The sequence below is a fragment of the Balearica regulorum genome, chromosome 3 (genome assembly GCF_011004875.1).
Source record: "Balearica regulorum gibbericeps isolate bBalReg1 chromosome 3, bBalReg1.pri, whole genome shotgun sequence".
Classification (NCBI taxonomy): Eukaryota; Metazoa; Chordata; class Aves; order Gruiformes; family Gruidae; genus Balearica; species Balearica regulorum.
In genome coordinates this window covers 100983024-101009888 of record NC_046186.1, presented here as the reverse complement: position 1 = coordinate 101009888, position 26865 = coordinate 100983024, and the positions used below count along the sequence as shown (strand labels likewise).

At 43.3% G+C, this 26865-nt stretch overlaps 1 protein-coding gene across 4 annotated transcripts in view; it reads left to right on the top strand.

Moving 5' to 3' along the window:
• The window catches only part of KCNH1 (potassium voltage-gated channel subfamily H member 1), a 191618-nt gene extending 166960 nt beyond the window's left edge, over positions 1 to 24658 (top strand). For 2 of the 4 annotated variants that reach the window (XM_075749184.1, XM_075749185.1), the window contains one exon: positions 17737 to 23884. In XM_075749184.1, the coding sequence (XP_075605299.1) occupies positions 17737 to 18585 (849 nt within the window). In that variant the 3' untranslated portion in view covers positions 18586 to 23884. Of the gene's footprint in view, positions 1 to 17736; positions 23885 to 23953 lie in introns of those variants that run through there. The other 2 variants (XR_012834696.1, XR_012834697.1) reach the window with 2 other exon arrangements.
• Positions 24659 to 26865: the final 2207 nt, after the last annotated feature.

The window sequence follows — 26865 nt, the reverse complement described above, 5'->3', positions numbered from 1 at the left end:
TCAGTTAGTCCAAGCCTGCAAGAGGGAGAGGGACCTTTGTGTAGTGTATTAATCGGAGACTTGGGAGGTACTAGTCCACTTCTCTGCAAAAAAGATTTCCCCAGTGGCCTTTAACAAATAATTTATTTTCTTCTGTCTTCTGTGCCTTGTCTATAAAATAGGTATGGCATCATCATGCCGGGCTGCGGCTAGGAGAATTAATGGTCTGTGTGTGTAGAAAGGATAACGTGGTCTGTTCAGAGTTTTGATTTCATCCGTTTGGCAGGTGTCACCACAGTCATCAAAATGTTTTCATTCAGTTCAGGCTAGTTTGTGTCTCCTGAGGGACCCAGAAGGGAAACGGAGCAGCCTTGCCATCGGACTCCCATTTCCTTGGGGTTGAGCTAGAGGCTGCAGAGCAACCGGGTCACATCTGTGATGTGTGATTGGTCAGTGAATTGCTGCATGGAGCTGGCAGGAGAGTAGCTGTGCTGTTTCCTCGCCCCGCTGCCCGTTAGGGGCTGTAAGCACAGTTAAAGTTCTGGATGCAGCAGTAACGGGGTAGGGCTCAGTCCCTGACCGTGTGAAAAACAGAAACAACTACAAAGCCAACAACAGCAACAACAAATTTTGGAGTGCCTTAGCAAAGAATGGCATGCTTCCTCGTCAGTAATTGCTTGTTGTAGCTTTGTCCTTGAACAGGTTTTGAATGTGAAGAAGCCTCTCTGAGAACAAGAACAGCAGGTTGTACTGAAGCATGTAAACGCCTTGGAAATTCTCAGGCAATTGAGGGTGACTCACTGCTTTAGCACCGGTGCCGGGGATCATTTGGCAAGATGCAGTTTCAATAACCAATATGGGCACAAGGGCCAAGTGTTTTCAGAGAGCAGAGGCTTCGCCTAACCTGGTGTAGCTGGATGTGGTGCAGAGACAAGCGTAGCTTCTCCCTGCCCCCAAGGTACGGGCTGAAAGTATTCTCACATTTAGCTAAGTCATTTTGTCTGCCTGATGACTGCTTCTTCAAAGCTTTGATGTGGTAGATGTATCCAGCGAATGATGGATTCAAGAAGATAATCAAATGCAACATGATATGCCAAATACCTATTAAGACAGAAAAACTGCCTTCCCTCTCAGGAGTCCTGTTCTCTTGAGTCAGGCCAAGATGAGGTTTGTGTGCTGATTAGTTACAATATCCCCTTGTAAAATAACTTGATTCAGCTAACGGGGAGTCATTGCAGCATCTTGCGCCTCTGCTAAATCCTTCTGGGTCTGCACGCTACAGCAGCAGCAGCGGGCAGCCGTTCACGGCCAGCTCTGCACCCCTTACTGGCAAACCTGGGGCTCTTCCAAGGGAGAAGCTCTAACAACAAAGTTAAAAGGATCTTCTTCTAACCACCGCTGCCCCAAACAAGGTTGGAAGTTTGGATGCAGGTGATAGATGAGTGAAAAAAAGGAAAGAAAGCAAAATCAGATGATGCTGTTGTAACTTGCATTTTCAGCAAACTCGGTTCCAGACGGCATGTGCTGAGGGCAGCTGGCTTGCAGAACAGGTGGTGATACATAGCCATATTTAAGAAAAACGTTGAAAAATTGCACGACTTACTGAAGTAACAGCTTTTCAACTTACAGTATTCCAAGGACAATGATTTTGAAGAGCAGTACTATGAATTTTAGCTAGTTTAACCCAAACTAATGTTCTAGAAATAATTAATATTTATTCATTAATAAACCAGATGCTTTATTTCCTAAGAAGTCTTGTATGAAATAGCAAATGCTAAGTAAAAGGAATATAAAAGACAAAATCTATTTAAAATGTTGGATCTGGCAAACTTTCCTGTTAGAGAAACATCTAAAGAGGCTGGGCTGGGCTTTTCCTAACTGGGTAAGAAAGATTGTTTGGGGAAAAGTGGAAAAAGTGAATTTGGAAACACAATTGAAAAGATTCCTGGGCACTACTTCTCCAAAGGGTGTTTCCATTTAGTCCAACATCACAAGTGAAACCTACTTTATACCATGGAGCTGCTGTGGAAGTTATTGCGTCTGTCTGCACAGCTTGCAAAGAGAAGAGAGCGCAAAGGCAGGCAGTTTCTTTGCTGTTCTCACCCACTTTTCAGGGGCAGTCGAGTGTGCCACCTCAACCCCGTGCCGCCCTGCGACAAGGACACCCCAGCTGCCCCGTGTGCCGCCATGCCACCCTCCGCTTGCGGGGCTGCTGGTCCCGAGGGCTCTGCTCTGAGCACCAGGATAGCTGCCCAGGCAAAGCGTGTGGTGGGGCAGCTCCGTTACCCACTGCTGAGTTAGAGGACAGCTTTTCCACATAAAGAAAGTGTGAGATGCATCAAGAGATGCTCCAGTACTAACGTCCTGCTGTGAGACTCTTGTCCTGAGGGCTGGCATCAGACCAAATGACAAGTGAGCAGGGTTTGGAGTTTGGGGGGATTAAATGATCACTGCCGGCACTGCCATGCGCTCCTTGACGGCATTTGCCAGAGCCTTCTGTCACCGAAGAACAAAAGCTGGATCCTGGCAGTTGTCTGGTGCTTCCATCCACTTCAGCCAAACAGGCGTTTTGGGCTGGATGCCCCTGTAGCACAATGAGAATAATGGAAATTACAGCTGATTTACTAAGCAGCAATGCTTCTGAGCCAAATGGTTTCCATCTGAATATGAAGCAAATTTGCCCATGCACTGGTGTAACGAATGCACGATCTCTTTGCCCCTTGTGTGCTTTTGAAGTCAAATGTTTGCTAGAAAGTCCAGTATTCAATAAAAATTAGGAAGGGAGGAGCAGAAGTCACAACTTTAAAAGAAAAGTTTCTCTAGACTTTACTTAGTATATAATAGTAGCTCAAGGTGTTGGAAAATGGATAAATTAGAAGAACACAAACCTGCTTTGTGCAGATTAGCCCAGATGCGTGCACATGCCATAGGCTTGCTTCAGCAGGGTCAATGTGGAGTCCCCAAGCCAGGAGCTGTAGGAGTTGTGTTGTTTCATCTTGAGAGAAAATGTTTGCTCCTATGGCCTTTTGAAAAACCTGCTTGAAATCTGAAAGAGCTGTAGCTTCTTTTTTGAATCCAGTGCCAAAACCTCTGCAGTGAGGCCCCTGTGCCGTCAGTAGCGCAGAGCTAGATCAAGTCCTTTTAAGGACTTAATTTTGCAGCCCGATACAAATCTATGCGGTGGGCAGACTGGTGATAAAGATGCGTACTGGGAGAGTTCAGGGGCATTTGAGAGGACAGCGGGTGTGGGGGAGGAGATTAGTCCGTCCCAGCCCTGGATAGCCTGTGACTGGAAAGACACAATGGATGGTGTCCACCTGCTCTTGAGCTGTGATTCAGAGCAGCTTCTCTTAGAGAAGGAGGTGCACAGAAGTTAGGTGGCAAACCCTAATTGATGGGTGAGTGCCCATGAGAAATGGGGTTATTATGTAGTAGGGGAGATGGTCCTAAAAGCAATTAATTTCATTAGGATGTCATTATGTGAAAAATTAAGAGCACTTCTCCTTTATGTGGAACTCTGAAACTATTGCCAAAACCCAGCTTTCAGTCGCTGCTGCTTGTATAATGATGACTGCTTTGTGTTTCTGAGGATCCTGACCTCTTAGTTGAAAACATCGTGAGGAAGAGGTTCTTCAACATTGCTTGCTGTATGTGCAAACACTTTCATTTTCTCTGAGCTCTCTGTTAAATTGTTCAACTGTGTCATCGTCAAATATGCACACCCAGGTGTGCATAACATGTTGATCTAACCATTGCTTATTCAGATTCAGAGTGGTACACTGGGCCATAGCTGCTGTCTTTGTTTGAGTTTAGATCCATATCTAATGTTATTTTGGATAATAATGTCTTTTTTTAGTCTCTAATTAGAATTTTCCATTAAATTACTTTTTCCAGTATATCGAAACACTCTTCAAGGAGTCTGGTATTATTTCTACATGTACTTAACTGCTGAAGTGCCCGCTGCACTCTTCAGTTGCTAAGGAAATAGTTTCCTTGATATATATTTTTCATGTTTCAGCTTATGCCTGTGGTGTAAGATCATCCATCTTCTCACCTGAACATATTTAAGTGAGTTTTGGGACTAGTAAGTCTTGTACACTAGATGTCTTACAAAAGCAGAAGAAAGAGCAGAAAGGAGAGCAGGGCTGTCATGGAAGCAGGAAGAGAGTGATTTGGGGGTTTGTTTGCTTAATTCTGATCAGTTAAACACCTTTTTACACTGTAGTCCAGTACAATCATTGTCATAACAGGAAGTGTCCTGTTATGACACCTATTGACGTGTCCACTCTTAGGTTACACTTTGCATTGGAAACTGTTCCTAACTAGATCTCAAGCATGCGAGGCCCTAGTTGTGTGCCCCAAGTTGTATGAGGTACATGGCAAACCTCTAGTTCCTCTCTCCATGCACAGCGACGCAATGTGACGGTGATGAAGCAGAAGGTCACAGCGCTTGCCAATGGTCTATGGCAATGTGAAACCCACCGGGCTTCCAGCAGCTTCTTCAACCTCTCCGTGCCTGCAGTTCTTCCCATTTTCAGGAAAGTGAGAGTATAGCATGCTGCTCACAGCCTTTATTTCTGGTCAAGATGATGGTGTTCTATATTCCTGCGCTTGGGATAAGAATCAGTTCATGTGAAATATGGGACTAGAAAAGGGGAAACATGAAACATAGTATGACTACCTCCTTGAAAATGCCTTTCATTTGTTTTACGAATAAGAAAAGTATGCCATGTAAATACAAATCATAAATGCACGTGGAGAAAAGAGCTTGTGGCACAATATAAGGCAGAGTTAAGCTGAGATTACAAGGCTTCGCTGTACTCCTAACCTGAGATATGGCTTTGGTGGTGGCTTCTGCTGGATGCTGGTGCAACTCTGGAACTCAAAATAAGCCATGTTTCAGTGAGGCACAGAGGTGAAGAATTAGCATCCCAGTGTTACTGGTGGAAGAGAGACAGCTTGCTCAGGGGCGAGCTCTGTGCCCCATCTCTCTCTTTCCTCATCTCAGAACAGTGGATCAAGGAGAAAACTGGTTTACAGTGTCCCTTAGGAGGAAGCAAGGAAATGTCACCCCAGATATTTAAGTTTAGCCCAATGTGACGTTAGAACATGGAAGAGGTAGAGATGGCAAAGCACGATAGTTAAATGATCAATATTTTATTGATCACTTAAAAGCGCATAACCACGTTGCTGTACAGCCTGTGCTCTGCCTCACTTAAGCTGCAGCTGAACTCTTCAAACCTGCCTCTCAAATGAAAATTAAATGTTTCACATTGTCTCAGTGAAGTGGAAAAACAGGGGAAGAGGAGAAAGCTTAAATGAAAAGCTGCCTGTGAGATGAAATGAAACATTGTAGTTCAGGGAAATGAAGGGTTAGAGTTGCAAAGCAGAAGGAGGGGGCTGTTAGATAAAGCTGTGCTATTAGGTAAAACTGGGCTAGCTTTCAGACGCAGGAAGTTCACTTTTCTCGTTGATTTGAGAACATGAAGAAAATAGTAAAACTGCTATGCAGGGGCGTTTCTGGGATTAGGTGTCATACGTAGTCTCTCCAGCTGAGATGCTCATTTTGAACCAATTGTGAGGGTGTTTGCTAGAGCAGGAACCAGAACGTGGGGATCCCACCTCCTGGTGAGGACCTCTGTCTCCAGGCTGGAGCACCATTTCTGTCACCTGCCTGAGGGAAGCTGGGGGACCTCAGTTCCAACCCTTGTTTTTAAAAGCAGGAGGACTTCCTTCAGCCCTTCCTGTTGGACTCATTTCACTCATTCAGAAACATGTTTGGTGAAGACGACAGAGACTGGCTCCGCAGCCTTGAAGACAGGGTGCCGTGTTGTGTATCTGAAGTGAAATGGCAGGGGAGACTGAGCGCAGCTCTCCCCAGGGTAACCTCAGCCATTCTGGCCTGGGTCTTGCTTGCAGCGAGTGGGCATCTCTTGTCACAGTTGCCTCATCGCAGTGCAAAGCCCTGGGGAGGGAGGGGAGGAGAGGGAGAGCTTTCCTCGTTGCCTCTCTGGGCACCTCGGAGTTTGAACTGAGTTTCCGTGCTGCTCCGTCATGTGGTGACTGGAGCGTGCCCTGAAAGGGGTGTTCAAATCCTTTTGGCAGATGGGAAGAGGGAATTTGCTTTCTGCTGTCTACGAGTGCTCTCAACTGCTCAGGAAAAGCGAGACAACGCTATGACTGTGCAGTCCAAAAGTCAGATGCAAGCACATTTTTCCTAAACAAAACCTTTTAACAAAAGTAGTTGCAAATGCAGTCTGAATTTATGATGACTGAAATGGCATTTGGGGATGAATAAACCATTGTGAATACGTATCTGCCTATATCTGTATGCAAGAGGGAGAGGTGTGATACAAATGAAGGCTGGGCCAAAGGCAGCTTTCAGGCTCGCGTTTGATGGAGCCAGGGATTCTTAACTCTGCAGTTGCTACTGCTCCTGGTAATAGAGGTCGGCATGTAGAGGTTTTCAATATTCAGATTTAACTTTGTCATTTTCTGAATACACATGATCATAAATATTTTTAAAATGAGTGTTTCAGTCTACTTGTGCGGAAACAATACATTTGTGCTGAATTATCCTGGTTTTCCTCTTCTAGAGCGGCTGTTTCCTTCAGGAGAAATTCAGAACAGTTTTAAGTTAAGTGTGTTTGAAATCACAGCTCATTTGACAAAATGTATTCAGGGTCTCTTATCTGGAACTTGTAAGGGTGAACCTTTACCAGTCATAACAAAAAGGGACATCTTGCACAGGTAATGTTTCAAACTGCTCATAAATTTTTGGGTGGCTGACATCAGTCATTGCACTATGTGCTGGGCCTGCGATGTCTTCCCATGAAACAGGGCGTTTTGCCTCGTTGAATAATAGCATTTTGCTCCGTATGTGTGTATAAACTGAAAGACTAATACCACCCTAAGTATTGCTGCTATGTAAATAATAAATAAAAATAATGGCATTGGTTATATTTGGAGGATTGAGGAATTGCTGTAGAACACTTGGAGCTGTTGGAGCAAGTCCAGAGGAGGGCCACGAAGCTGATCGGAGGGCTGGAGCACCTCTCCTGTGAGGACAGGCTGAGAGAGTTGGGGTTGTTCAGTCTGGAGAAAAGGCGGCTCCGGGGAGATCTAATTGTGGCTTACCAGTACCTGTGAATGAAATACACTGATGGGATAGAAAACATTTACCTCTCTCAGTATTTGAATCTGTATTTGCCATGGGACCTAAGCATCTGCTTTTACAGAATAAAAATACCTGAAACAAAATCAAGAAGTACAACTCTAAAGGATCCTCTGTGAAGTTATTTGGAGGGATCTGTCAATTCTTGGCTATTTTAATTAGCTCAGCTGCACATTTACCAGATGGGAGAGAGCTGTCAGTTTTGATGCTTGACAAGGAAGACAGGCTCATCGCTTATCACCTGCCAGAACTGGACGGCAGCAAACTGGCAGAGACCTGTTCCCAGGAACTGCTAGATAAGAGGAGCTCCTCGTAATGAGAAGATCTGAGACAACTCACTACAGTCGACTGTTTTCTCCCCTTCAAGGTTTTAAGCTCCTGGCTGTTAGTTAGGGCTGAAGAGATTTGACAGCTGCTTTGGGAAATAACGAGCAATGTACTTTTTATTGCTGATTCTCGTTCAGTTATTAACAGTGTGTTTCCTTCTCGCGTAATGTGATCCAAGCAGTGCTCCTGAATAGGGAAAGGACAGACTGGTTGAGTGGCACTGGGCGTTTGGGTGTGCACGGCTGTGCTGCCGTACTGTCTGGTAGAAGATTTATTCTCTTTTAATACAGAGCTGCAGGTTAGTTTGTTTTTCGTCAATGTTACAGCTGAACCTTAAGCCCGTTAACACAGAGAGAGACACATAAGGAAGAGTTCGTGCTATCTCAGGCAATTTATGCAGGGAACTTAGTGTAATTCTCAGTTTAGAATTTCAAGAGCTGCACAAGCCTCATACATCAGGGACACTGGGCATTGTGTTAGTGTGGATTGGTTTGCGAGTGGGCATTCAAGGGAGCTGAATGCCTCCTCAGCTCTTGGGACCGATGGTGCCTGATTGATTTGAATACATTTGAAAATACATTTGATACTCTTTTGGAAAGTAAAATGCCAGTCAATCATTATAAGCCTAATGACAGAAAGCAGATAAATGAAAGCAGGAAAAAAAGTGCATGGAAGAAAGACATTGGCCAAGAGGAAATTACCTTAATGGCAAGCTAGTGTCTAAAATGTAATCACTGAAAACAAAGTATACAATTTAACTATTATCTCAACACATCATTGCTTTCCTCCGCAGCTCTACAACCTCTGTATCCATTTCAGATCTCAAGTGAAATTGTCTCTGAGTTAGGGGGGTGGGGTGGTGGGAAATCCCAAATCCTTGACTCATGCAAATTGCTTGATTTCTTTCAGGAAACACTTGGTAAATGGCAGCAAGCCACAGGGAGCTTGGGGAAACGAGCTCTGACTCTTGAGAAGGCACATTGTACAGATTATATGACATTTTGTATAGTGGTAATTTAGGTGACAGAGAGGTAAGTTCCTGCTGTGCCTTGGGCTCTCCTTAAAGCAGTTTTTGAGGCAGCGTTGTCTGCCCAAGAATGAGGGTACTATGTTGATCTGGAGTACAAGGTGAGTCTAGGTGAGCTGTTTGTGTGTCTGATGTGTGTACACAGATTCAAAAGCACCCCATGTGCTGAAAAGAAAAAAAATAATTAAACAAACACGAAACCAGTATTTTATAGGTGTTGCTACTAGAAAATGCTGACACATGGCAGGCAAGAAGCAGAAACATTCTTTTTTCCTCCTTTACCACAAACAAGAAATTCCTACAGAGCACTTCACATTTTGATGAACATAGCGGTTCTCAGGTGGTACGACATTCCCCCACTCAGATCTGGCATCGTTTCCCCAAAGCCCTTGCCTACATGTTAGGTATTTGCTTGTAACAGCTCCTTTTTCCTCTCAGAAATAATGAAGTTCTAGTAGATCTTTAGTCATATATATTTTCATGGGTTTTCATATTATCCTTTTATTCTTTTTATAAGTTAGTGAAGGAGGTTACCAAATGAGCTATAATGTGCTGTAGTTGTGAATGTCTATCCAAACTATTGACCAGTGTCAATCGTGTGGGTCTTAGTTTCGACTGTGTGGTTGTCTAAGTTTACTAATGACAATGTTTTAGAGCCTATTTTGGGGAAGAGACACCTCTTGATGCCTCAAAGCTTGTTAATGAGCCTGTTGTAGATCAGGCAGGTTTCATCTATTATTTCCACTAATTGCTCTGGACATATAATTCTGTCTTATTTTCAGTAGTATTTTTGTAAAATCTTTTTTCTCTCAACACCAGCATAGCCTGTAAACATGAATTAGAATGAGGAATTTGACATAAAGGAGTGGAGTCTTGAGTTCTGCAGAACTTCTAAATAAATAATAGCATCATGATTAAACACTAATATTCAAGTCAGTATTTCTAGAATTTGTAATTAGGCTACAAAATATGCTGTCACAGAGAAGAGCTTCAGTACTGTTGAAGCCGATGGTGCTTGTGACAGTGACAGTTAGCCCAGATGTTGTTCTGTATAGACTAAAACCTTTGTTACCTCTATTCATCTGGATAGTGTGGGTGCGAATTAAATTATGAAGTCATGTTTCTTCCAAACACTTGCATATTAATGATCCTGTAGTGCACAGAAGTCTGATTTTTGGCAAGTAAGCAGGTACAGCTCTGTCTGAAGGGCTGAGTTGATTCCCCACAGGACAAAGACTTCTTGGAGATGCCAAAGGGCTGTGCCCATCCCATGTTGGCTCTTGGGCTGTGTGTGTCCCAGGTATACCTGACGTTTCCTGATACCAGCACTCCTTTACAGCCCCACTGCCAGGACCTCCCAAATCTTAGTTTGCTTTGAGTTTTCAGATTGTAACTCAAAACTAGAAATGCTTGGGAGTGCCCTGGATGGATGTGACATTAACTGGAGAGAAACCTGTTCCTCTTCAGAGGCAGGAACCAAATTTTGCTTTTGTGCCCAGTAAATCTAGAGAGAACCTACTGACATCTGCAGTGGTGTTGCAGACTTCTGCTTTTTCGTGTGGCCCTAAATCCCATGCACAAATCATTTGCTGAAGCCCAGGGTCAAAGCCAAACGACATGAGACTACAAACTGGGTAATTTGCATCGGCCTTTTAACAGGCATGTGGACTTTGAGGGTTGTGCCTTGAAACTTGAATGGCAAAATGGGATCTGCACTCTCACCTGTCATAAATGTGACCTGTGTACTTATATACCTTCTCACACAGCTACGTTTCTACATCCCAGAGGTGCAACTGAGACTAGCATTTAACCCAGGAGTTGTCTATAATAATAGATAATGGAAGTGAAACCCATTGTAGATTTTGGTGGGAAGCTTCATGAGCCTGCACTGTTGATCATGTATTTTATGAGAAGGTAGGACTAGCAACTCCCTCCTTTCTGACAAGCCATCCCATGTAATTGCAAAAGACACAGGCTCATTTCTCCAATATTTTCCCTGACACTTGCTAACACACTGCTATAGTGAGTCTTTATCGTCATAGACTACGTTGATCGCATACAGCTTTGGTTTCTTTAACAGCAGTGTCAAAACCATTTTTCTTGTCAAGCCTTCTGTCTCTTTCCTTTTTTTCCTCTTGCTTTCTTCTTAAAAAAAAAAAAAAAAAAAAAGATTGGATCCAATTTTCATCAGACTAACATCAGCCTGAAGATATTTTCATCAGTTCTTGGCAGATGCTAGATGGACTGTGTACTAATAAATGCCTTTTTGTGATTGTTTTCCTCACACTTAAGTTCATTTTCTGTGAGCACCGTATGAAGTAATTTTAAGCTTTTAATTGTTTATGATATCTGGCACTTCCAGACTCTGTGAATGTTTCTGTATCTGTGAAAGAGAATTATTAAGTACTGGAGAAAAATGCTGCCATGCTACTTGCTGTTAATGCTGAGGAAGACCTGCCAAATCTTGCAGTATTTGTGCATGCTATAGAGGTGGAAAGAAGGGAAGCTTGTGGAGCTAATAATAGCAGCAGCTTTGTGGCTAGGAGCCTCATAATTGTAACTCCATGATGACAGTCTGATTCGAAACGTGATGAAATCTGTATTTCTATCTGTTCCTGTGGGTCTTGGATCATTCTTACAAATCAAAATTGAAAGGAAATTTGCATAAGACCAAAAGATCCTTTCCACTTCAGATGCAGGCAGGTCTTTTTTAGCATTTGACAGGATAAGGTTTTCAATATATTCATAATGTGTTTTAAATTAAGCATGCCTTATCTTTAAGACTGTCTCACGCAGTGTTGGCACAGTGGTTGCTTTTACAATCAGATAGCAAGAAGACCAGAATACGGTTGCTAATACGTTACTTCTGCCTTGCCCTTCTGTTGGCTACCTTCCTGGGAGTGTGCAGAGCGCTAAAGAACAGGGCTTGCTACGGTTCGGCAGGCAGCATCGTTCTAATGCATTTTGTGGGCTACCAACAGTTCAGAGGTGGTGAAACTCCTCAGTGGGCTGTTCATTACGAGAGTAACTGGAGACAGTGGACTTCTTAATTCCTCGTGTGCACCAAGTGGTCTTCCCTACTGTATCAAAACAACATGCCATTTTTGGTTGTTTCATTCAAACCTGGGCAAGTTCCAAAGCGATGTCAAATTTCCATAGTACTACATGCTAATGGCTTGTTGGTCCTGCCTCTCCCTCAACGCAAGTGAAGGCACAACAAAGGTAAACCTTTGTGCGAAATAGGTGAACAGCCTGCTCAGATGTTTAAGGCTCAGATCTTTGAGCCTTTTATGATATTTTCTTCTGGTGTTTTTCTCTCCGGCACTTCTTCTATCACCCTCATTGGGAATGTTTCCTCAGTAGTGAGTGAGGCAGCAGTTCCAGATTTGGCGTATGTAATTATTTAGTGTTGCCTAGGGATGCCTAAGGAAGCAATAAGAACAAAACTTTCCTATGTGGTAATTCCTACAAATACTTTTGCAGCTTCCATCTAATTTTACCTCAGATCTCCTGAGCAGGATACCAGTTTGGTCTGTTTGGTAGCCCCCAATGGCTTTCTCTACCATGTACTTGCCTGATCTATTGAATCCGTACAGAATTTTTGCATGAAGAGCATCCTTTATTAACATTTTTGACGTGTCTAATCCATTCAGGTGAAGAAACATGAACTTGTCTTTGCTTTGTATGTGACTCCTCCTGCTGTCATTTGAGACTGTAGTTTCCATGTTGGATAAGATACTGTATAATCAATTGCTGCCTGCCCCTGTTCATGCCGTGATTTTATAGACCCCTGTCATATTCTTCACGCCCCCACCCCGCCTTTGTGTAAAGGAAGCAGGCATCTAAAATACTGCATCTGTATTTGCATCTGGTCAGATGAGATAGCGCTGCTGTTGAGCGTGTCAACGTTTTATCTTGTCACGAGGCAGTCTTCAGTTTTAATGGCCAACTTAGCACAGGTCCTCTGAAATGTCTTCATGAAAGAAAGTGAGTACCCCCGTGCCCGTTCCCCTCTTATTACTGCTCAGGGAAAACATCTTGGAGCTATGCTAGATAGTTCTGGAGAAACATCAGCAAGCAGTGAGATGGGAAGAGCAGCGGGTAGCAGTGAGCCAGCAGAGGGAAACAGCTGCCAGACTCATTGTAGGATTAGTTGTTTTACTTGGCTTTTTAAAAGAAACCTTGTATTTAATTCAAATCACCTACATATTCTAGCTCTGGGCAAGAGTGAGAATTTAAGCACTGAATGCTGTCTATTAGATTTCAAGAGGCTGGAAGGTAGAAAATAATTCAAACATCTCCAAAGAGTTAAAATTGGAAATCTTAGAGTTGAATTGAAAAGTCTAAAGATGTGAACTTTGCCTGTTTCATATCAGTAAAGCATTACTGTCTTAAGTCCTTCACAGTAGTAACTGACTAGCTGTAATAATTCTGCAGAGATTTTTAAACATAAGACACTAGAATCAGTTTCTAAAAGTGAATTTTTAAGTGTCTGAGGGAGCAAGGAACAGAAATGTCACTGATTTCAGATAAACTCAGTCTTGAAGCAAAAATTGCAAGGGTCTTTTATCAAGATGTGATGATGGATTCTGTATTGCCATCAAACTGGATGTTTTTCTAGTTGTAACAAGATTTCCTTCAGGGAATGCTCCTTCAGGGCAAGCCTATGTCCTGCCTTACGCCAGAGGTCCCACTGCAGTCTGTTCTTCTGGTCTGATCATAAAGAAATTATGGAAGTCATGTTCACGAAAAATGTTCATGTTGCGTTATTTAAATGATGCTTGGGTTTTAGTGCTGAGCACAGGAAGATCGAAGTAACAGTTGCTGGGTACCTCACATTTGACAACCAAATAGATATTTCAAGTATTCATTTATGTCCAGCTAATTTTTTAATACTTTGGGGAGAAATCTGGACCTTCATCTCTAAAGATATTGATCCTACAAATACAGCTTGAAAATTCTTTGAAGAGTAAAAAGCGGTAGAGTCTTTCCCCAAAACTTACTGAAGACTTCACCTTCACAACTAATTATTACCAAGGAAAGGGAAATGTGCTGGGTATAATGCCATCCTTCTTTCTTGGACACAGCTCGTGCACACGCAGGGTGTGTGCTATCATAGGACAGTGGGGCATATGGGTGCAGGAGTGCACCAGGACGTGTCAGCACATTTCTCCACTTCTTTGAGTGCATTGCTCAAAAATAAAATGGTTATTCAGTCATCATAACTACATGCCTCAGTTAAATGTTTATATGATCGCAGTACGCTGTGCCTAACATAGCTATTTTTCAAGTTTTTGGCAAATCTAGGCTATTACCCCCACAATTTCTGGCAGCTTGGGAGGCTTTCCTGTGGAGCTACAAGATGCAGCACCTTTTTAATAAAAATGGAATAATGAAACAAGACTTGAGATTGGATGTGTGAAGTATGTGCTTTTAGGCCTAGTGTTTAATTTTTTTGTTTCATCTCAGTTCAGGTTCTTTGCCCATATTTTGGCCTTCACATACTGTTAAAATGCTCCCACTAGATTTTTTTCTGTGTGCTTATGTCTCGAACGGGATGATGTTATGGAGAGCTACACAAGTTGTAAAGTAGAGGACCCCTATGTTTGCATGGCATGTAACACACGGGCTAGGAGCTTTTGAAGATACAAAGCATTATCCCTTCCCAGACAAAAACGAATGCTTGGCCAGACAGATTAAGAGGAACCGCTTTAAAAACTGTCTTAGGATCTTTGCCATAATATTTTGGTTATTAACTTTGATTAAGACACATATTTGTAGCCCTACCAAGTTCCGCATTAAAATTGCTGTGTAGGTCCAGGCTTCTCTTCCTTATAACAAATGAAACCTATTTTCTTTCCCTTTGTACTCTTATTGCTTGTGGAAGCAGGTGTACGTTCATCAGCATAACAACCACGTTTTCTGAATACCTGGAATGCTGCTGAAGCTGTTTAACCACTTAAAAATTGCTTTTTCCTCAACAATTGTAAGAAAACAATCCATTTAAAACAGTTATTTGTATTTTTATTTATAAGGACTTGCATTTAATCTTAAAAAAGACAGCAACAAAACCAATCCAAAATGCAGTTATGTAAAGTCTTTTCAATTATTGCTGAGCTTTGCATAGTTATAACACTTTTGCTGAATACATAAATACGGAGCTGTCTTGAGAAAATATGTCAGTGGGGAGCTTGCAAAAGAGACCAGTAACAGCTTTGCCTGGGCTTCCAAAAGCTAAGTTGCTCTCTGACAGGTATTTATCTAGTGTCTTAGGAGTTAGTTAAAAGAAGCCAACCCAAGAGATGGAGGCTGTGTCCCCTGGCAAACATGCATAGATTTGATTTGCACCACATGAGTGCAGCTTGTCACATAAAAGTATACGTATAAAAGATGGCAAACAGGATGAGAGACCAATGAGCATTGCATTTCTGCATTCACGTAGGTGACTGCTGCTGTAATGCAGTTGCCTTGTAGCTGGCATAAGGCTCCATGTATAAAAATGGAAATTAGGGGTCTCATTAGCATGGTAGCAGTTAGCCATGGCAAAGGCACTATATTTATGTAATTGCTCCATCCACATATGTTCTTGTTTCTGTTGCAGTCTGATCTCCTGAAGGCAAAGGAGTGAAGTTACGTTCAGGGCCCTCAGGCTGACCTCCACGCAGCAAGAAAGCTGATGGCAGCTCCTCCACGGCCGAGTGTGCTTAGCGTCAGCAGGGCTTATCTAGGCAGTGCAACGGAAAGCAGCGGGGGCTGTGGGGAGAGAAGCATGACCAACAAGTTGTCTCCCAGTGTTCACCTTTTTGCATTTGCTGGTGAAGTTGCATCTCAGGTACTCCAGCATGGAGACCACGCTACGAGCTGCATGAGATGCAACGGCTAGTGCAAGTATGGGTTGGGCTAGGCTGTTAGTAAGTTACTGCTTAAGACTTGCTCTGTTCCCCTCTCATCTGTATGGTGCTGTGTCAGGGGCAGCTTCTGTCAAATAACTTACCCGTTTATGTTACAAAAGCCAGTCATCGAATAGTGAGAGGTAGTCCAGTGCTTACCAGACAACGTGCTGAGCAGGCTGCGTGGAGCAGGGGTTGGACTAGACAGGGACTCTACGAATCAGCCTGGCCTCTAGCTCTTTCAGGCACCCAGGTGCCTTCCCTGGTGACCATTGCACCAGCCAGTCCTACGCCCCTTCTGAGCATTTAAGGAAAGCACACAGCCCAGCCACACAGGTCAGCCTGGGACTGCTCACATGGAAAGTGACATGAGCCCCATTAACTGCCAGACCGTCTGGCACAGAACCATGCAGGACGTGGATGTCCACACCAGTGCCAAACATGCAAGCTCCAGGACTGGGCAGGGCTTGGGGACACAGAAGTTTGCAGAGACAAATTGACCTGGCTTATAGTTGCCTTGGCTTGCTGGGGCTTTGTGCCACCGGAGCCAGCCGCAGCCCACTCCGGAGGGGTCCCCTGGGACCCTGCCTGGCATCGCCAGGCTCCGGCAGAGCGTGCAGGGCAGCCGCCCCAACGCTGGGCTGACTCTCTTCCTCCAATTAAAGCAGGGCACTGCCGGCGTGTGGGAAGCCATTAGCCTGGAGCATGGTATTGATTCTGCCTTCCCAGTGAGTAAGTGCTATTCTTTCACTTCTAGGGATTACACTGCTTTGTCTGCTTTCTACTGAGCTCACTGCAGACTGAGTTTCCTGGGGAAAAAAAGTACTGTCAAGTACCCTGTTTTCTTATTCTTATCTCACATTTAGTTTCCTAACCGCAGCTTGGAAATAAAATATCCTTACTGCTAATTTTATTCTTTTGTATTTGGGAAACGCTGCCAAGTCTGACAACATCTTCCTTCCAAAGATGCAGTGTTAAGATGTTTTCTCCCTGCTTTGCAATGACAAAACTGTCAAGAAGTATTGGAGTCAGGAGAAACATGCATTTTGTGTGTGCCAGTGAAGCAGTGCTTATTATGTTTAGTTTAAATTAAATCAAATCTGTCTGCAACAGAGGGGTGGGTTTATTTACACATTTCCCAATAATGATTTGAATCTGAAAGTTATTTCTGCATTGGAGTGTAAGAACTTTGAGTGAATTTTCCCAAAAGCAGCTAAAGAGATTAGGTATCAGCGTTCAGTAGAAGCTGGGGGCTACATATTTAATACTCTGTATTCCAAACTTCAGCTTAGGGGACCTCCCATTTTCAAACCAGACTACTTACTGGTTCTCCATTAATACCACTCTGTTTTGTTTTTTTTCTTGGAAAATACCAACAGCAATGTAAAACGCATGGAGTTTTTGAAGAGAATGTGTTGCCATCAAGTCCAGGGAAGAAGCATTGCCTGGCTGCAGTTCAGGGTTGTGTGGGGGCACTGTGAGGCTCTCATCAGTACCATGAGACCCGTGGGCTTCTCCCACAGACACGCTTAGCCTACCGGCTCAGGAAGATGTAATTAGGAGGGTAGACGGAAAAATTAATGTTTCTTTATGCAAAAATGTCCCCTTTTCTATAGAAATAAATAAATAAATCGAGACATGAAGCTCTTCAATCTGCTGTAGCAATCAAGCCATGAACAGCTTCCCCATGTCTCGCAGAGCCTGTGCCCCACTGCCCTTGACTGGGGGACTGACTTGAGCTTTGCTCATCCCTAAACTGTGAGTTGTTTCTAGAAGAGGCTGTGGGAGGGAAGGGAGGGCAAGAAGCACTTTGAAAACTGCTCTTGGAGAGTCCAGAGTAGTCTCTGCTGTACTGACCTCATTAGTGGCCAAGCTGCACTGAAATAATATCAGCTCTTTTGCATGGCGTGTAGTGAGTGAACGCTGGGATGAGACTGATGTAAGACGTGGGAATGGCTCTTTGTAATATTAGAAACTTGGTGCTAAACCATAGAGTCAGGAAAGCAAATGTAAGAAGTCACTTTGAACACAAAATAGAACAAGTAACTTCCTGGGATCGTTATATTTACAATGGCACTGCCTTGCTGACCTCTCAGAACTGGAGAAATCTTTTTCTTCTTTTTTTTTTTCTTTCTGGTGTTGTAAGGCGAATGGTGTATGCTCTTCAATAATGAAATAAGCCATGTTCCACACAAGATAAGACACTTGTTTCTATAAATGTGCAAAGGTTGTGCATTTGTCAGCTAAAATAAATTCTTTCGAATAATTCTTTCTCTACAACTTTTCCCCCTTAACAAACATGCAGTTAATCACAGAGTGAAATCTCTTTCCCCCTGTAGATTGTGTTCCGGAAAATCAGCGATGTCAAACGTGAAGAAGAGGAGAGAATGAAGAGGAAGAACGAAGCGCCTCTGATCTTACCCCCGGACCACCCGGTCCGCCGGCTGTTCCAGAGGTTCAGGCAGCAGAAGGAAGCGCGGCTCGCAGCAGAGAGGGGCAGAGATCCAGATGACCTGGACGTGGAGAAGGGCAACGTTTTAGGGGAGCACTCCTCCGTGCGCTCGGTGGTCAAAGCGAGCGTCGTGACTGTACGGGAGAGTCCGGCAACCCCCGTGTCGTACCAGTCTGCTTCAACATCTGGGGCCTCTGACCAGGCAAAGCTGCAAGCCCCAACATCGGACTACGCAGGATGCAAGGTGTCGGGGGACTACCCCCGACGAAAAGGCTGGGCCAAATTCAAAGATGCCTGTGGGAAAGGTGAAGACTGGAACAAGGTCTCTAAAGCAGAGTCCATGGAGACTTTACCAGAGAGAACTAAAGCTTCGGGAGAAGCTACCCTGAAGAAGACAGACTCTTGTGACAGTGGCATTACAAAAAGTGACTTGCGCTTGGATAATGTTGGGGAGACAAGAAGCCCACAGGACCGCAGCCCTGTCCTCACCGAGGTCAAGCATTCCTTTTATCCCATCCCAGAACAGACTCTTCAGGCCACCATGCTAGAAGTGAAACACGAGTTGAAAGAGGACATCAAGGCTTTAAACACAAAAATGACCAATATAGAAAAACAGCTCGCTGAGATACTTAGGATATTAACCTCAAGAAGAAGCTCTCAGTCACCACAGGAGTTGTTTGAAATATCAAGGCCCCAGTCTCCAGAATCAGAAAAAGACATGTTTGGAGCTAGCTGAGGTGTTTCTTTTTAAAAACAAACCAACTAACCAACAAAGAAAGAAACAGCCCCCCTAACATTTTAAATTTAATCTTTCTTGAAAACGAGTGAGGGACCAGTTCACTAAGCATGTTCCCTGTGTCTAAAAAGGTACAGTAACAGGAATTGCAACCTCATGTCAAGATGGCAGCTGACTCTGAAGCCTTTTTGACAGCAAGGGTACAGTTTCTAAAGTTTTTCTTTTCTCCATTGGTGCCCATTCCCCCCCCGCTTCCCCTCTCTGGGGATGTTGGAATAAGAATTCTGACAGCAGCAGCGGTCCCCGTGAGCCCCAGGTGACCTCTGAGGTTTTTGGAGCATGCCTTACATCGTTAGCTTGGGTTTTACATATGCGAATAAGCACTTGCCAGGGTGCTTATGTTTTCAGTGTTTGGTCGCGGTTTGGGTTTGGTTTTTTTTGCTGCTGCTGTCAGTGTCTCAGTCACCTGTGCAGCATGTTAAATGTCACAGTATATTTTCATATATCTGTAACAATGCTAAGAGCAGTATGAGACCTGTATTTCATTTCAATAGAACGTGTGCTACTCAGTACTGAAGTTATTTTTGAGTAGTGAAGGAAGGGCTAAAAAGATGAAAAAAAATGTTTTTAATTGCAAACTGACATACTGCTAAAGCAATTACATTTAACAACTTCCTCACTAATAGCCACAGTATTTCAGGTCTGTTGATAAATGAGATCTTCCACATTCTCATTCACTCAGTCCAGGAAACTGGTTTTCAAAAACTGACCGTGTGTCTCAGATGTCTTTGAATGTTGTTACCTTCACTTTTAACTCCAACCACTGGAGGACAGAGGGTTGGGTGTGCAGTGTACCTGCGCACAGCCCGCTGCACAATGTGCTGTGAAGATCAATAATGGGTCCTGCAGATTTGCTTCCCCGTGAAAATATACTGTGGCATTTATGTCTTGGTTTTGCTATGAATCTGCTCTTTTAGTTCTTGTTAAATTATTATTCAGAAGTTTCTGTTTTGATAATGCTCATTGTAGCCAAAGGCTTTCACAAAACTTTTAAAGATTTTAGATTGTGGCATTTTTCTCTACATCCAGATGTATTGCTCCTGATCTAATCTAGCTAGTAAGCAAATGGATAGTCGAGGTAGAAATACAGTGCTTACTGTATACAAGTGCTATTGTAGCAAGGAAACAAAGAGATCTGCTTCTTAAAGAAGGAGATGTTTCCAAAACTTATATTTTCATAACTTTTTTTGGAGGAAGATTGAAGCACTTTACCAAAACTACTGTTCATTATTCATTAGGTAGGGTAGCATAGCTGGTATCATGGCTTGGGTTATCGCCTTGGGATATAGGTGTGTAGTCACAGTATATTCTTTCCACTGATCGGGTATGTTCACTGTTAAAGAGTAGGTTAGAGCTCAGAAGCATGATGCAACACTTTTTTGGGTTTTCATTTTTAATGGCAATAGGTCTTAACACACTATGGAAGTAGTTAAGTCTCATTCTTTTTCCATGGTACTAACTCATTTACAAAAAAACACGTTCTTTTTGGGGGGGAAGATTTTTGTTCATGTTAAGTAAGGAAGAGGCAAGGAAAACGACCGATTTGAAAGGATTTCTGGTGGCCTGATGCTTGCACGGTGCAATGCAGAACTGTGTCAGACATCCCCGGGGAAGTGTGAGGTCCACTGATGAACCGGCACAGTGGTGAGGCCGTGCTGTGCAAAGCTACTAGCTCAGGTCTTGAAGTCAGTATATTTGTATCTCTTCCCTGCTGTCACAGATGCTGATTATTCCACATGCAGCACCACGGTTTCCAGGTCCACAGGCAGCTGGTTTAGGATTGGCTTCCAAAGGTCTTACACCTTGGTTCCATATGGAAGTGCCCACAGACTGTGAATGCTTAGCCAAGGACTGAAATATTCCCGAGAAACAGCTATCGGGACCAAATCTGTAGGTTACCTTTTCCCCTCACCCATGAAAGGCAGTAGGGAGGTGACTTGCCCTGAAACTGAGGTGCCATTTCCTTAATTTGGTTCTGGTTTCATGGCTAGGTTTTTCCAGTGGTAACTGGAGTCTTTTACAGTTACGCACCGCAGACGTGCGGTACTGAGGAAGGCTCTCTCTGACCAAAGTCACGCTGTGTGCTCGGTGCGTTAATCACCGTAAGTGGCAACAGTTACTGTAACAGCTCTGGCATGATTGCCGTAAGAAATCCATACGTCAATGGTTTCAGTTAGAAATGATTACAGGATTTTTCTTTCTAGTCTCTTCAGTCAGTAAATTCATTGGATAGTAAAATTATGCCTAAGTAAATTACAGGTGTACAAATATCAAGGATTTATAATTGATGCCCAAAAGTTCCAGCAAGGTTTTAGAGACTGACTTGGAGCCAGTTTCCTAATCCAGGCAAATTGCTCATCAGCGTTATGTTATTTTTAAAAGGCTGAAAGTCTTGATGAACTTAGCAAGCACTTTGTGAAAGTGTCACCCGTCTACCTGCAGTTGGATAAACATGGAAATTAGCTTATGCCAGGTGGATGAGGAAATGTTTATAACCTCCAAAGAACGTGCCTAATATCTCCAGCGCTGCAGTGCAGACGTCGAATTAAACGTGCAGTTGCAGGTTACCTGACCCTTTGTTGCTGATACTGAGTTGATGTTTCTCAGCGGTGTTTCTATGTGCCCTCAGGGATTCTGGTGTTGCGGATTGCCCAGGTCTGGAGTCAGGGCAGGGCCAGCCCCAGGAGCCCCATAATTAGCCACCTGTGTGAATAAAGGAACCCAGGTCCCCATTTGCTGGGGGTACTTCTAGTGCGGCCTGAGGTCCAGTACGATAACCGTACTTCTGCACACCCTGTTCAGTAACGGCTGGGTGCAGCACAGAGTCTGTTTTGAAGGCTTTTATGAGGCTCTTATAACTGCCTATAAAGCCATTTATACTCCATTTGTAAAGCCTTCAAAGATTGTAATATACTCTGGAATCATGCTTAAAATTTAATGTCTTTGAAGATTACGGCCACATTTGATTTTGTTACGGTCATGAAACTCCAGAGAAACTCAGCTCCCTACACCGACACCTTCAGGGTGTCTGCTGCAGGTCAGCACTGACAGCGGCCAATGTCATTCAGATTTGCACGGTTGTAACTGAGATCAGACCCATTTTATTATGATTTTATGAACTGGCAGGCACTAAAACTAGTTGTAGGAGACTGCATCATCCCTCAGTAACCTGTATATGTTGTAAGAGAGTTTGAGAAAAATAGACTATCTAGGTCTTTGCATTCCCTGGGCTACCAACTGGTTAAAATGACCAGAACCTATGGGACATCACTCCTTTGAACCTCAGACCAGTGTGGACCTGTGCTGTGGTGCCCAGGCTCTGCAGCTGCAGCACTTCTCCTTCAGAGTGATTGAAAGCACCAGAGTTACAAACCTGGCTTTCTTCATTGAGCCTTACACTTCGATGCATACGGCTGGATGGCGTGCGTTCCCACCATAGTTGTTACATGTTCTCTCATCTTACTTGTCAGCTTTTCCTTTTTCTTTTGTTTCTCTCTACATGTTGGCTAAGCCTTTTCACTTAAATTATTTTTTGCTTAGAAATGAATGATCTCTGAGCATGAGACTCTGCCCCCTAACAAGCGAATGCTTGTACATACTGTAAGAAAAAAAGAAAAACCAAAAAGCCTCAGTTTTAACTGTGTTCTGGCATAGTGCTTCTGCCATTTAACAACCTGGTAAATAACCTGCATTAATCTAAAAGAGATGGCGTGTTCTGTTTTTACTGTATGATGGAATAAGATTGCAGTCAAAAGAAGGTAGTTGAGAGAAAGAGTCTGGGTTATGATTTGGTAAAATGGGAACTTCTAAAAGTTCATGCTTAAACTGTTAGAAAAAAACCTGATATGCAGCACAGGATTAAAAAAAGCAAACCCCAATCCTTACCCCTACCATGTTCAGATACGTTTAATTCTGTCTGGTATTACATGTATATTTTTAAAAACACCATTCTTGCTTTAAATCTCTTTCACAGTGCTGCCCTGAATCCCAGCGAACACCCTGTTTAACAGCTTCGAAGGTGATGTTCTGCTTCTACAGTCCTTCACTTTAATGAACCGAACAAGATATTTACTGTGAATATCTGGTGATACATTTTCAATCACTCTGAACCAGTCTGTGAAAGAATTTAATACCTGATTTGTCTTTACTATATAAACAATGTGTATGATTACACTTGTGCAGATGCGTGTACATACACACATATATATAATATCTATGTATAGATAAGTCTATGGATTGCATTTCTGTTCAGTAAAAGCACATCCCTCATTTAACAATTCCAGTTCAAGAAGGGAGCTTAAATCTTCCCAGTAGACATCCACCGAATGTCCTAGTTAGTATCTTGTTTGTTAACTGTTGAACTTTTAAGGCCATGACTTTTGGTTTCTCTAGTTGGCCTCAATTTTCCACTGTTAGTCTGGTGAATATTGTGACTGAGAGAAGATCTGGCAAGAGTTCTGATGGTCAGGAAATAGAAATACTTGTGAAATTGGAAAAATGCTGTATCATAGTGGGTGGAAATAAGGCTCATAAGCCACTATTTGTTGATTGCAATATCTCTGAAGCTAAGCTGCCCTGGTAGTGCTTCTCGTGGCTTCTCCTGCCAGAGAGATGGTGGAATAAATGGATTTCTTTTTCCTGGTACCAGGGGCTGTCTCAAAGGTGCTGAGCCTATCCTTCTTCTCATGGGCAGCATAACACATGGTCACTGCACCTCTGCTTTCTTGTCCTGGTGTTAGGTGGTGAAAAGCATCTTCTACTGAATTCTTCATTTCCACATAGTCTCCTGTGGGTGTATTGGCAATAACAAAGTCTGTTTCAGCTGCACTTCAGCTTCATTAAGACAAACCTTTTAGAGAGAGTCCCATGCAGGGAAAGCTCCAGAAATTTGAGGTGAGGCACAGTAGGTTACTGCATCCTCCAATCCGACATAGTTTTGACCACATAGTTGTGGCAAGCATTGATTCAATTGAATAAAAATAAAGCTTTTTGCAATAAAATATATCTAACATTTAGCCTTAAGACCCTTTCATAAGTGATATAATTCAAACTGTGATTCCATTCTCCTTCCTTCTTAATGTTCTGTAGTATTTACAGTGTTGCCTAAAGATGAAGCACTTTGATTAGCTCTCTAAATCTAATCTGGTAATCACATTTCTCTCTCCACTTATTGCCGCCTTATTAGGATAATGAATGACTCCAGTAGCCCTCCCCCCTCTTAAAACAAAGAGATGTAACCATTGTCAGGGAGCCACCCTGTCATAGCGCAAAAGTGTTTGTTTCAAAGATTTTTTTTTTTTTTTTACAGTTTGATAAAGCTAATGTGAATTTTCCTGCGACTGAATTTGTTTCAAGCTGATTGTTGAGTGTTGTGTCAACATATTTGATGTGTAATCCCAGACCATCTCTGTAACTGGATCTAAATGCCTAATGTTAACAAAACAGTTCGGGGTTTTCACTAACTGTTCTGAAAGGCTCATGGTTTGTTTTTTTTTTCCTTCTTCCCACTGAATCTGTGACCACTAACATAGAAAAAGAATCATTTTAGCTGTAGATGAAAGAAGTTCAATAATCTTGTATCAGGATGAACTGCTATATAAAGAGATACCAAGTTTTCTAATGAATGTGTTATATTATTGTACCTACATGCAATCAATATTTGTACATCTGTTGGAGACCTGTCTGCGTTTCAATATTTAGCCACCACTGCATGGACACTTTATTGATATGCAGTTAAAGCTTTGGCGCTTTTCATTGTACTTCACCTGTTTTTATCTTTTCAGATATCCACCAAATACTCTTGGTTCTTTTTCTTTGCATTTGTCACTTTGTTCAATGAAGCATGACTAGAAAAAGAGAACGAGTAGATACTATTTTTGTGGTCAGCAAAGCAGCTGCCAGTAGATAGACAGTGAGTGTATGTATGTATGTATGTATACGCACTGTCTGGGAATGTTTCAGTTACAAATGCAACCACCTACATCAACAATATCCCTATTCAACATTTTTAAACAAGCACAAATAATATTTGTAAAAAAAAAAAGTTTAATTTTATTTATTATAGTAATAAACTATTTTATACATTACCATTGCTTGGGTGTGCTTTTCCATGTGTTGAGTCTGTGCTTATAACATCAACAAGGGTTTAAGTTACTCTCTAGAACTTCTGGCCGTTTTGTTGCTGTTAGTTTGTATTATCGCGAGTGTTATCAGTAAAGTTTGCTATTACTGTTTTGGTCGTAAACAGTTCGGGTTGTTTCCTCAGATTTCCGTATGCTGTGTATCAGTACGGTCAGGATTTACACTTCCAGGATCGCTGTAAACTGAACTCAGGTGTGGTGTAAAGTGTGTAAATATCCTAGCACCCCAGGCAGCGTCCTGCACTGTGGTCTCCAGCCTGGGCCAGGTGTCTGCTGAGCAGGAGCGAGCTCACCGGAGGGCTGTGACCTGTCTGAAACGGTCGTTCAATATCCTGAGGGTACATGTGTCTGTAGTCAGTCTGTTTTAGATGGTGTTCACTGTTCCAGTATCTGAGAACTATTGCAAAACTTCTGGAAAGCAGAGTACTAGAGACCAAAGAGGCTTCTGCTGTCCCGTCATCTGCTGCAGAAGGTGACCTTACAATGGACTTACATGAAGACAAAAACAACGGGAAGGAAGCCCCTAGTAGTGTGTCGCCTGCCAGCGACACTACTGCAACAGGCAGCAATTAATAGTATTTTATTGGCTACCTCAGCAAAGAAATCAATAGCAAAAGGTGGCGGGAATGGGAGATCCTTTCAGGTCAGGACACGCATACATGACAGGATCACCTGCAGCAGCGTTCCTGCGGGCCAGCAGCCGCTCCGGATGTGTATACAAAATTTTAGTCTTTGGGATGTCAGCCTACACCCCATGAGCTTCACACCCATTTCCATGGTTCATTCTCCATCCTCTTGCTTGAGGGTCTGGTGAGCGTGGCTGTCACCTATGGTAAGACACCTCACGGGACTGTGAATCTTGTCTTCAAAAGAACAGCGATGAGGCATAAGCTTTCAGACTGCAGAGCTGAGGCTAAACCGTACTGAGAGCAGCCAAGGAGCACAATGAGGAGCTATTTTTAACATCATTTCTGCATCCACTGTAGTATGTGGCGTGACAGGATCTCCAGTCCCTAGTATTGTTTCACTGGCCAGTATGAAAATCCAGCTTGCTTTTGCCTAATGTTATACAGTGTTCCCCGTACTTAATAGAAAAGGGAAAATTACCATAGTGGAGGCATGTACTTTACTTTTTTTTTTTTTTTAAGGTCTCTAGAGGCTGTTGTTCTCATTTTCTGAACTCTCTGTTATTTATTTTGCTTGGGCTTTTCCTGCGTTCCTTGCAGCCCCCCCCCCGTTGTGCTGCAAGCTTAAATTAGTGCATGGAGGAGAGCATTGCCCACACAATGTTCCCCGTCCCAGCTTCCCTGCCCTCATCAGCCCCACAGCATTTCAAACCAGAGGTAATTAACTACAGCAGGTTTGGCCCAGATTTGTGTGACAAATTGCAAAGGCTCCTGTTGCACAATGTGGCCCGTCAGGCCTGGGCTCAGCTGAGCAGCAGCTCACCTGTGCCAGCCCCCTCTCCTTATTCACTGCACCTGGGAGCATGCTCAGAGCCGGAACAAAAGGTTTCTAGACCATGAGGTGTGTGCTGTGGCCTCTGACTTCTCTCAGTGATGACTGCAGGTATTGTTGTTTCTGTTTTGCTATGTGTTAGTGTGCAAAGGGCAGCACCCACAAGATGGCTGAAGGCGTGTAGCCAGAGGAGAGCTCTGGGTTGGAATGTGCGTAATGGCCTCCTCAGGGCTGTAAAGAAGCCCCTTGCTGGTAGCACTGGCTGCAGAGGGCCAGGATGCCCTGGGGCCTTGTTTGCCTTTAGTCTGCTGCATGTGTGGCAGCTGCTGGGGACCCTCCCTGGGGACGTGGGGGCTTTACCTGGCTGGGTGTGTGGCCCCAGGGCGCTCGGCTGCTGGGGCAGTCTGTGTTCTGTTGGCTTCTGGGTGGTGGGTGTTGCTTATGTGGTTTTCAATTTTGCGTTTGGTTCTTTACTTGCCCTGTGGTGCGTTTTAGTATCTCAGTTGTGGTCAGAAGCACTTGGGCTCTGGTGCTTTCTTGCAGTGGAGTAACTATGACCAGCATAAACCAGCTCTTCTGCGCTGTGGGAACCCGTGGGACTGAATCGCAGCAAATCCATCCC